Consider the following 12,801-nt stretch of genomic DNA (forward strand, 5'->3'; position numbering starts at 1 on the left):
AAGTATTTGTTTTCAGAAAGCAGTCTGTTTATGAACTTCCGTCGGATTTCCACAGTAGAGTGGAAGAGAGTGAGAAGTCATGTGGTATATTTTACTACAGTAACAGCAGTTTTTGCCTTGGGTAATATTACTGGATTTTTATGGTTAAAAATCTATAAGGGAGCTGTTGCCAAGCAGTTTACTTGGGTGTTCTGACCAAGTGGGATTTTTTTGGGCGGTTGGGGGATGTTTTAACCGTGTAATTTTAATCTTGTGTGCTTAAGTTTTTTTTTCTTCTTGTTAATAAATCCTTTAATTTTAAAATCCTGGAAGTGTTACTGGGATTCTATGCTCCTGGGATCAACAGTTTTCTCCTCGTTTCCAAAATACAAAAAAAAAAGGTTTTGATTATTAAGACAAGTTTCCCTCTGGGATTTGGCTTGCTCAGCCAATAACATCGGCTGCATCATAACAAAAACCAGCGGTAGACTAGGTAGCACATTGGTAGATTCAGTGGAATAAGGATCTGAATGCTACTCAGCCACTAGAAACACAGCTGACTCCTCAAAAAAGGCATCAGAGACTTCATATGGTGTGCCTATCATTTGGAATGACGGACCAGCCTTTAGGACCTTATCCTCCAACAGATTATTCAGTGCTGCAACAGCTTCTTCTTCATTACTTCCTTCAGGGAAGAGCCAACTCAGGTCCAGCAGATCTTCATGCGGATGGCCACCATCTGCCGCAGTGCCTTCTGCGTCCACTACCTCTGGCCTAGCTTCATGAAGGACTGAGAGATTCATAACCTCAATCTCCACCTGGATCCTAGTGGGTACTGTCTCTGCAATAGAAAGAAACTCACTGCTGATTGAAAAAGACCTCCTCAGCACCTGTAGGTTCTAAATAAAAGGTTGAAGATTGTTCCATGAAAGACATTGAGTTGTTCAGTTGCTGGTCATCGTCTAATTTTTCCAGAATTCTAGAAGTACGCCAACATCTCCACTTAATAAGGATGTGCATTCATTGTAGACAACATAGATACAATCAATGATCAGACACCCCTTGTAATGAAAAGGAACAATAATCCTGCCTTTGATTGGAAGGTTTATGCCACCTGGGCCTTGCAATTTGATGTCTGATGGATAAAGGGGTATTGGCTGAAGCCAGTCTAGATCATCAGCTGGTATGTTAATGCCAGCTCCAGTATAATTTTTAAAGGTGGTATCGAAGCCTTTAACTTGCACTGTATCTGACCAATTGTCTTGACGAAGACCATTAACTTCTCCTAGAAACTTTATAATTTTGCCACTGTCTTTGATTTCCAATTTCTTGGATGGAGTGTGTTTCGTAAACATTTTCTTGTCTCCTTCATCGATTAAAGTTGCGGGATTTGCAGAAAATGCTTGAAATGTCCAGTCTTCTCATACAGGAGGCATTCCACATCAGCTGCAGGGTAGTCCTGGTGTCTATGTTGGCTCTTCGCACCACAACGTAAGTATCTCAAAATGGCTACCACTATGGAGTTTCCTGCCCTTTCACCCAGTTTGGTGGGCTTTTGTATGGGTGGGGCTGCTGGCCATGGGCCTACCCAATCAGAAGTCATACGAACATACGTAATAGGAGTAGAAGTAGGCCATTCAGCCCCTCAAGCCTGCTCCGCCATTCATTAAAATCATAGCTGATCTGCTTGTGTTTCGAATTCCACATTCCTATCTACCCCTGATAACATTTGATTCCCTTGCCTAACAAGAAACTACCTCTATCTTAAAAATATTCAATGACACCGCCTCCACTGCTTTCTGAGGCAGAGAGTTCCAAATTTGCACAACCCTCTGAGAGAAAAAAATTTCTCCTCATCTCTGTCCTAAAAGGGCAACCCCTAACTTTAAAACAGTGTCTTCTACTTCTGGACTCACCGACAAGAGGAAACATCCTTTCCACATCCACCTTGTTAAAATGGTTTAGGATCTTATATACTTCAATCAAATCACCCCTCATTCTTCTAAACTCCAGTGGAAACAAGCCCAGTCTGTCTAACCATTCCTCATAAGACAACCCACTTATTCCAGGTATCAACCTGGTAAACCTCCACTGAACCACCTCCAACGCATTTACATCCTTCCTTAGATAAGGGGACCAAGACTGCACACAATATTCGAAATGTGGTCTCACCAATGCCCTGTATAACTGCAGCATAACATCCTTACTTTTATGTCCAATTCCTCTGGTAATAAAGGATAGCTTTCCATTTGCCTTCTTAATTACTTGCTGTGCCTACATAGTAACACTTTGTGACTCATGCACTGGAACACCTAGATCCCTCTGCAGCTCGGAATTCTACAGTCGTTCTCCATTTAAGTAATACTCCGCTTTTTTGTTCTTCCTGCCAAAGTGAACAACTTCACATTGTTCCACATTATACTCCATCTGCCATATTTTTGCCCACTCACTCAACCTATCTATATCTGTCTGCAACCTATGTCCCCTTCACACATACTTTCCTACTTATCTTTGTATCATCTGCAAATTTAGATATGATGCCTTCACTCTCCTCATCTAAGTCATTGATCTAAATTGTAAAAAGTTGAGGCCCCAGCACAGACCCCAGCCATGATCATACTGAATGGCTTAGCAGATTCGCAGGGCTAAGTAGTCTATTCTTGGTCCTATTTCCAATATTCAAACATGCTGGAGGCCTTTAAGTCTGCTAGCATCAACATGCAATTTCTAGCCTAGCAATAATGCAGCCTAGCAATAATTCAGTCTAGCAATAATCTCAAATCACAAGAAGCCAAGGGCTCCCAGGGTATATGCAAATATCCTTTTCCTGGAAACGTGCACAGCGCCAGTAAACTAATCAGGTGGGTGCTCTTCACACACTATCTTCATTTCAGTCTTATGGCCCATCATAAAATCTGAACCAATCTAATCCAACCCCATTTCTAACTGTATTGGCCTGATCTTCCACAGAGTGGCAATCATCGCCAAACTTTTCCACGTCTAGATGCTGCTCTGCATTTCTTGTCAAGTCTGCCGAGCCCAGCTTCTTGAGAAATGCAGAGCACAGCGTCCCTCGAAGAACTCCATCACTGCACTGTAGTGTCAGGGGCAACACAGGAAATGCCCCCATTTTACGGCACCAAGTTTAGAAGTTTCAGTGTACATGTTAGCGAATGGGTGAATGAGTGAATGGGTGAACGAGTGAATGGGCAAATGAGTGAATAGGCAAGTGAGCTAGGCAAGTGGGTAAGTGGGTAGGGTAGGAAGGTGGGTGGGGTGGCAGGTGGTTGAGGTGGGTTGATCAAGAGGTGGGTGGGTCAGGTGGAGAGAGGTAGGTTGCAGTCAGGTCAGGTGCGGAGGGGTAGGTCGGGGGCTAGTCAGGTCTAGCCATGGGGGTGGGGGGGCGGAAGGTGGTGGTGTATTCAGGCGGTGGAGGGTATTCGGGTCAAGTTGGGTTGTGAGGTAGTCAGGGGGATAGTGGGTTGGTTCGGGGGGTAGTCCGGTAATAGTGGGGGGTGGTTCCGCAGGGGATCAAGAGGTGTAGCCGGGTTGGGTCGGGGGTTAGTTGATGGGTCAGTTGGGGGGTTGGGGGTGGAGTCAGGGGTGTGATTGAGGGGTTAGTTCTGTAGTTACCCAGGAGTTAGACTAGGTTTTAAACTATCTCACAATATCTGGGTGACTATCCAGGCAAATACCGCAAAACTGTCCAAAGTCTCTAACTCTGGAGTCAGAGACATTCGCGGAGCGTCCCGGGGAGCCAGGGAACTTCCCATCAACAGTTCAAACTTCCTGGGCAATTCCCACAGAGATCAGCACGTGGGAAATTCTGCAGGGGCCCGACACACATCTTGGATCTGAAGTATGGTCTCCGACAATCCGGAGACTGGAAGATCTGGGTCATAATCTTCCTTTTTAAATGCTTATCCAATTGCCTTTCGAATTAGTTATAGTCTCTGCCTCAATGGTCAAGTGGGATAAAGCATTCCACGGTCTGATATTCTTCTGAGTGAAAACCGTTCTTCTGATGACCATCCCCACCCACCCTCAACCCCAGTGTTCCTCCAGTGGTTATATTTAGTCTATTCCTCTCATGGCTAAGACATCAACTGCATACAATGTCCAACTGCAATGTAACCAATGTTTCATACAAACTCAATATGATAAGGGCAATTGTGCAAAGTAAGCATAGAGATATGCATTTATATTATTTCAGGTGGATTTATGGATATTAAAATGAAATTATTCTCTTGTAAAAGGATCCTCTTGCAACTTGCTGCCACTGCAACATTAAAACATTCATAACAAAAACAGAATTACCTGGAAAAACTCAGCAGGTCTGGCAGCATCGGCAGAGAAGAAAAGAGTTGACGTTTCGCGTCCTCATGACCCTTCAACAGAACTGAGAGGTCTGTTGAAGGGTCATGAGGACGAGAAACGTCAACTCTTTTCTTCTCCGCCGATGCTGCCAGACCTGCTGAGTTTTTCCAGGTAATTCTGTTTTTGTTTTGGGTTTCCAGCATCCGCAGTAGTTTTTTGTTATTAAAACATTCATTATGGGCAGAATTTTCCGCTCGGCGTCTGGGCGCGCACCCAACATGCTCGAGCATAAAATAGCGCATGATGGCTTCGGGTGAGCATCCCGATGTCATCGCGCACTCACGCATATTTCAGTCAGCTAGCACGCTCTAAACTCAGAAGCACGCCTGCCGACAATTAAAACAGCTATTAAGTCCATTAACAGTGCAATTAACTGGAACTTTTTGTTGCCCGTCCAACGTTACAGTTGGCAGGCGGGCGAATGAGCCAGGCAGCCTTTGCATTTTTCAGGAAACCTCATTCAGGATGAGGTTTCTGTCACTAAACAAAAAAAATTAAAATGTTTTCACAGAATTTTCATGTTGTATGTGTTCAGATGACTGTTTCTGATGTGTGGGCATGTTTTCTGGATTTATTGGATCTGAATTCTTCAGCTCCCTGAGGCAGCTCTCTGCCTTCAGGGGGCTTTCTATGAGCGCTCCCCCACACCCGCGCTGACGTCAGTGCTCGCCCTCCTCCTGCCCCCACCCAGCAGCGCTGAGCATTTCAGTGCACTTTTCATGCTGGATGACTGTTAATTGGCCAGCCAGCACAAAATCGCAGTCGTGGGCCTTTCGCGGGCGGTGGGCCATTTCCCGGCTGCTCCCGGGCCTGCCAGCTAACCTCAAAATTCTGGCCTATGAATTCCCACAATAGTATCACTAATTTACAAAGCAAACAAAGTGACACCCAAGTTTTACCTTTCAGTCCCTTCCTTAGGTTTCAATAATTTCAGCTCAGGATTAATGGCACGTTCACTTTTCTTCCTGGACAAAGTGCAAGATGCAAAACACTTGGAAAGATCTACATCCATTGCTGGAGAAGCTACCACAGGATCCTAAAGAACAGAGTTCAAACATATTTAATATATGTCTGTGTTGCTTTGATAAAATACACTCATACATTTGAATCCATTTTGTAATACTGATTCACTCAAAGTGCTTTGAAATGCTGCCAAAAGATTCCCAAAATGCAGATCTTTCAAGGTGAGCCAAATGTAAAACTACAGACTCACTAAAATTGGTTCCCTGTAAGATCTGCTAAACTCATACTTCCTGGCAGCTTGTATTAATAAGTCCTAGCAGTTTGACATTTGGCTTGCATGAAAAAATATTGGCAAGTAAAAAACTCAAAGATGTTTTATAAATACAAAAAGATAAAGGAGAAAGTAAGGCCAATTAGATATCAAAAAAGGAACCAGTGTGTGCAGAAAATGTGGGAATGCTCCTTAATGAATACTTTACATTTGTCTTCACAAAAGAGGGGAATGATGAAGACAATGACCTGGATTTTGCATGTTTGAGATTGACATGGAACTATCAGCGTTCATCTTCAGTCCGCTGAAGGCAACCACAACTTCAGGAATTAGTAGATGGGTATATTAACGTGGAAATCCTGAAGTTGCGAAACATCACTCAATGCTTCATCCCATTATGCATTGCGATTCCACACCTCCTACCAACCCTGACCCAAAAGCCAGCAATCGCTGACTGCAGTTGATGTGGTGAGAATTTGCCCTTTTCCATTCTCAAATTGCTGATAGAAACCCAGAAAAAGTTATACCTTGTTTAATCAGCTTTAACCGGGTTTTTAATAGCAATGTGAATAATAAATATTGCTAAACATTCCAGCTCAGAAAAAATAATTATATGCTTGTGGAGTGCTGTTAAATCTTTCCATTACCATTAGTTGTTAGGTTTTTAAATTAAATTTTTGAAATGATTTTCAGAATATTTCAGCTTTTATCTTCACTGCATGTGTATGCTCCAATCTTTGGCTGGGATTTTCTGGCCCCGTCACGGTGGGACCACCGTGGGAGATTCGGCGGCCCAGCCAAATGTCCATTGGCTTTCAGCGGGACCGGATGATCCCAGTGGCAGGTGGGGCTGAAAAATTCCACCCTCTACTTTACCCTCTGTAAAATTTTTAAAAAGCAATTTGATTTTTGTAATTTCCATTTCTTAATTGGTTGTCTGTGGGAATTCTTTAATGAGATTGGCTATTTGGGCAGCTTGATACATCAATGTAAATCCATGCTAAGAATCCACATTAAAGAAAACCACAATCCATGCACTGTGAGAGGAGGTAAAGTTCTCACTACAGAGATCGCTAGGTCATTCAGCGAGGCTTTCTTTGAGGTCAGCAGCGAGTATCCTTGCTTTGCTGCTAACTGTAAACTCCGGGTTATTGCAGCTAAGAAGGAATGTGAGATGTCATGGAATAGACAAAGTGAGGCAGAAAATATCAAGGGGTTTAGACTCTTCGAAATTAAATAAATTGTCAAGCCTGGATTGAATAGATTCCAGGTTGTTACGAGAAGCAAGGGAGGAAATAGCCGAGGCTCTGACCATAATTTTCCAATTGTCCCTGGCTACAGAGGACTGCTAACATTGTACTGTTGTTTAAAAGGGAATGAAGAGATGGACTGAGTAGTTACAGGCCAGTCAGTCTAAGCTCAGTAGCGGGCAAATTACTGAAAAAAATTCTGAGAGACAGTATTATTTGTTACCAAGAAAGGTGGATTAATCAAGGGCAGTCAGCATGAATTTGAATCACTGAATCATAAAATTGTTACAGCACAAAAGGAGGCCATTTCGCCCATCGTGTCTGCACTCGCTCTCTAAATGAACAATTCATTTAGTGCCATTCTCCTGCGTTCTTACCGTCACCTTGCACATTCTTCCTTTTCAGATAACAGCCTAATTCCCTTTTGAATGCCTCGATTGAACCTGCCTCTGCACACTATCAGGCAGTGTATTCCAGTCCTTAACCACAGTCTGGGTGAAAAAGTTTGTCTTCAAATTGTTTTTGTTTCTTTTGACAATTAGTTTAAATTTGTGCCCTCTCGTTCTTGATCCTTTCACGAGTGGGGGCAGTTTATCCCTATCTACTCTGTCCAAAACCCTTAAGATTTTGAATATCTCTATCAAATCTCTTTTCCGCCTTCCTTTTTCTAAGAGAAAGGAGACTAACTTATATAATCTATTTTCATAGCTTAAGTCCCTCATCCCTGGAACTATTCTGAATCTTTTCTGCATTCTCTCCAATGCCTTTAAATCCTTCCTAAAGTATGGTGCCCAGAACTGGATGCAATACTCCAGCTGAGGCCGAACTAGTGTCTTACACAAGCTTAACATAAGCTCCTTTCTCTTATATTCCATGTCCCTATTAATAAAGCCTTACACTTTATTAACTGCTCTCTCAACCTGTCCTGACACCTTCAATGACTTATGCACATATACACCCAGGTCCCTCTGCTCCTGCGCCCGTTTTAGCATTGTACCCTTTATTTTGTCTCTCCGTGTACTTCCTACGAAAATTAATCACTTCACTTTGAACTTCATCTGCCCATTCCACCAACTTGTCTAAGTCCTTTTGAGGTTCTATTCTATCCTCCTCACAGCTCACAATGCTTTCAAGTTTTGTATCATGCGCAAACTTTGAAATTGTTCCCTGTACACCAAGGTCTAGGTCACTAATATATATCAGGAAAAGCAAGGGTCCCAACACTGATCCCTGGGAAACTCTGCTACAAACCTTCCTCCAGCCTGAAAAACATCCATTAACCACCCTACTCTCTGTTTCCTGTCACTAAACCAATTTCATATCCATGTTGCTACTGCCCCTTTTATTCCATGAGCTATAACTTTGCTCACAAGTCTGTTGTGTGGAACTGTATCAAATGCCTTTTGTAAGTCCATGTACACCACATCAACAACATTGTCCTCATCAACCCTCTCTGTTACCTCTTCAAAAAATTCCAGCAAGTTTGTTAAACACAATTTTCCCTTAAGAAATCCATGCTGGCTTTCCTAATTAATCCACATTTGTCCATTTGACTATTAATTTTGTCCTGAATTATTGTTTCTAGAAGTTTCCCAACCACCAAAGTTAAACTAATTGACCTATAGTTCCTAGGCTTATCTTTGTACCGTTTTTTGAACAAGGGTGTAATGTTTGCTATTCTCAGTCCTCTGATACCATCCTGGAGTCTAAGGGTAACTAGAAAATTGTGGTGCATGCCTCCATAAGTTCCATTCTCACTTCCCTCAGTATCCTTGGATGCATCTCATCTGGCCCTGGTGCTTCAGACAGCCTATCCAATACCTCCTCCTTATCAATTTCAAACCCATCACATATCTGAATTACCTCCGATTTCACCATGGCCTGGGTAGCATCTCCTTCCTTAGTAAAGACAGATGCAAAGTATTCATTTAATGCCTCAGCTATGCCCACTGCCTCCATGCGTAAATCCCTTTTTTGGACTCTAATTGGTCCTACTCCTCCTTTCACCACCCTTTTACTATTTATATGCCTATAGAAGACTTTGGGATTCCCTTTATGTTGGCTGCCTGTCTCTTTTTATGCTCCCTGTTTGCTTCTCTTATTTGGTTTTTCACCTCCCCTCTAACCTTCTATGTCCAGCCTGGTTCTCAATTGTATTTTCTACCTGACATCTATCATCAGCATACTTTTCTTCTCCATCTTAATTTCTATCTCTTCTGTCATCCAGGGAACTCTGTATTTGTTTCCCCTATCTTTCCATTTCAAGGGAATATACCTTGACTGCGCCCAAACTATCATTTTTTTGAAGGTAGCCCATTGCCAAGCTATTATTTTTCCTGCCAAGCTTTGACTCCAATTTATTTGGCCCAGGTCCATTCTTACTCCATTGAATTTGACTTTCCCCCAATTCATTATTCTTAGTCCGGATGTTCTTTTCCCTTTTCTATAGTCATCCTAACCTTATGATACAATGATCACTGTCCCCTAAATGTTCTCCTACTGACACTTGATCCACTTGGCCCATCTTATTCCCAAGCACCAAGTCTAGCAGTGCTTCTGTTCTTGTTGGACTGGAAACATACTGTTGTACATAATTTTCCTAAATATACTCTAGGAACTCTTTCCCCTCTATGTCCTCTAACTGCTACTATCCCAGTCTATATTTGAATAATTAAACTCTCCCATTATTACTACTCTATAATTTTTGCATCTCTCTATATTTATTTGCAAATTTGTTGCTCTACACCACTAGTTGGTGGCCTATAGTCTACACCAAGTAATGTAATTACACCTTTTTTTGTTTACCAGCTCTAGCCAAATAGATTCTGTCCTTGATCCCTCTGGAACATCCTTTTTCTCCAGACTGCAAAGCTCTCCTTAATCAATACTGCCACCCATCCTCCTTTTCTTCCTTTCCTATCTTTCCTGAGCACCTTGTATCCAAGTATATTTAACACCCAGTCCTGCCCTTCTTTGAGTCAGGTCTCTGTTATAGGAACAACATCATATTCGCACATGGCAAACTGCACCTGTAATTCACCAATGTTATTTACCAAACTCTATGCATTCACATACACACACAGTAATCTTGTTTGACTCTAATACTTTCTCTCTTACTCTGACCTCATCTAATAACTTACTATTCCTTGTTCTAGTGTTATCTATCTCTCCCAGTATTCTGTACACCTTGGTATTTCTCTCTGGTATTATCCCCTCTTTCCCATACCCCTGCCAAGTAAGTTAAGCCCTGCCTAATAATACTAGCAAAATGCCCTGCAAGGAACTCAGTCCCGGTTCTATTTAGGTGAAACCCGTCCAGCCTGTACAGGTATCACGTTCACCCCGAGACAGTCCCAATGTCCCAAGAATTAAAAGCCCTCCCTCCAGCACCAGCTTTCCAGCCATGCATCCATCTGCTTTATCCTCCTATTTCTATACTCACTTGTGCATGTTACTGGGAGTAATTCAGCGATTACTACTTTTGAGGTCCTGCTTTCCTAACTAATTTCCTAACCAGATCCCTAAATTCTGACTGCACGACCATATCCCTCTTTCTATCTACATGTCGTTTGTACCAATTTGGACCACAACTTCTGGCTGTTCACCCTCCCCCCTCAGGGTGTTCTGCAGCTGCTCAGTGACATCGTTGATCCTGGCACCAAGGAGGAAACACACCATCCTGGATTCATGTTTGCAGCCACAGAAAGGCCTATTTATTCCCCTAGCTTTCGAATCACCTATCACTGTTGTTCTTCCAATCTTCCTTGTACCATGCCCTGTACAGCTGAGGCACCTGTGGTACCATGGATGTGGCTCTGGCTGCACACCCCAGATGAACCATCACTCGCAGAACTGAATACTGGTTGGAGAGTGGGATGCACGCAGGGGACTACTGCACTACCTGCCTGTTCCTTTTTGACTGTTTGATGGTTGCCCATGCCATTTATCCCTGAATATACTTAGGCTACAGGGTGACCACATCTATAAATGTGCTATCCACGAAGCTCTCAACCTCATGGATGCACTGCAGTGACACCAGCTGCTGCTCATGTTCCAAAACCCGGAGCTCAACCTTCTGCAACTGACGACACTTCCTGCACAAATGGTTACCCAGGACATGGGAAGCATCCTGGAGTTCCCACATAGGACAGGATGTGTACTCTAGAGGTCAGAGCAGCCCTGCCATTCCTGTATTTATCAGTTAACCTTGCTACTGCTAATAAGGCTTACTAATACTAATAAACCTTACTGCTATTTATAAACCTTATACTATTAATAAAGCTTACTAACACTGATAAATTCTACTAATACTTAACACACCTTACTTGTAGTAATAAAGCTTACATAAAATAAAAGATTATTACTTAATATTTTTCAGGTTTTTCAATCTGCCAGTTGTTTAGTCGCTCTCCCTACCAGCAATAATCACCAGCCAAACACCTAACTGCTTCCCTGTGATGTCACACCTCTATGCTCCGCTAGACTCTCGCTGATTAATACTCCACTCTGCTCCTCCAACCTTTCGCTGATTAATACTCCGCCCTGCTCCTCCAACCTCTCGCTGATTAATACTCTGCCCTGCTCCTCTGGACTCACGCTGATTAATACGCTGTCCTGCTCCTCCAAACTCTAGCTGATTAATATTCCACCCCGCTCCTCCGGACTCTCGTTGATTTATACCTTGTCCTGCTCCTCCAACCTCTCTCTGATTAATACCCCGCCCTGCTCCTCCAAACTCTAGCTGATTAATACTCCGCCCTACTCCTCCGGACTCTCGTTGATTTATACCCTACCCTGCTCCTCGAGATCTCACTGATTAATACCCCGCCCTGCTCCTCCGGACTCTCGCTGATTAATACCCCACCCTGCTCCTACAGACTCTCGCTGATTAAAACCCCACCCTGCTCCTCTGAACTCTCGCTGATTAATACCCTTTCCTGCTCCTCTGGACTCTCGCTGATTAATACCCCACCCTGCTCCTCCGAAATCTTGCTGATTTATACCCTGCCCTGCGCCTCCGGACTCTCACTGATTAATACCTTGCTCTGCTCCTCCGAACTCTCGCTGATTTATACCCTGCCCTGCTCCTCCAAACTCTCGCTGGTTAATATTCTGCCCTGCTCCTCTGGACTCTCGCTGATTTATACCCCGCCCTGCTCCTCCAAACTCTCACTGATTAATACCTTGCTCTGCTCCTCCGAACTCTTGCTGATTTATACCCTGCCCTGCTCCTCCAAAATCTCGCTGATTAATACTCCACCCTGCTCTTACGGACTCTCGCTGATGAAAACCCCACCCTGCTCCTCCGAACTCTCGCTGATTTATAGCCCCACCATGCTCCTCCGAACTCTCACTGATTAATACACACCCTGATACTCTAAACTCTAACTGATTAGTACCTGCCCTGCTCCTCCAAACTCTCAATGATTAATACCCGCCCTGTTCCGCTAAACTGTCAACGATTTATACCACGCCCTGTTCTTCCGAACTCTTGCTGATTATACCCCGTCCTGCTCCTCCGGACTCTCACTGATTAATACCCTGCCCTGCTCCTCCGGACTCTTGCTGATTAATACCCCACCTAGCCCCTGCGGACCTTCGCTAATTAATGCCCTACCCTGCTACTCTGAACTCTCATTGATTTATACCCCACGCTGCTCCTCCTAACTCTTACTGATTAATATCCTGCCCTGCTCCTCTGAGTTCTCACTGATTAATACCCCGACTGTGCTCCTCCGAACCCTTGCTGATTAATACCCAACCCTGCTCCCCTGAACTCTCACTGATTTACACCCCGCCCTGCTCCTCCAAAATCTCGCTTTCTCTTGCTGACTTACAGCCCACTTACTACTGAGAATTTGTCTTTGCTCTTGCTAATTTATACTTTGCTCTGCTCCTCCGCACTCTTGCTGATTTATAGCCCCACCATGCTCCTCTAAACTCTCACTGATTAATACCCGT

General features: G+C 43.6%; 1 protein-coding gene across 1 annotated transcript in view; it reads right to left on the reverse strand.

Moving 5' to 3' along the window:
- ccdc87 (coiled-coil domain containing 87) overlaps positions 1-12,801 on the reverse strand; it is a 122,994-nt gene that overhangs the window by 46,963 nt on the left and 63,230 nt on the right. The window contains exon 12 of the mRNA XM_078554627.1: positions 5,256-5,392. Coding sequence (XP_078410753.1) covers positions 5,256-5,392 — 137 coding nt within the window. The remainder of the gene's footprint in view (positions 1-5,255; positions 5,393-12,801) is intronic.

The sequence above is a fragment of the Cetorhinus maximus genome, chromosome 12, assembly GCF_964194155.1.
Source record: "Cetorhinus maximus chromosome 12, sCetMax3.hap1.1, whole genome shotgun sequence".
Lineage (NCBI taxonomy): Eukaryota > Metazoa > Chordata > Chondrichthyes > Lamniformes > Cetorhinidae > Cetorhinus > Cetorhinus maximus.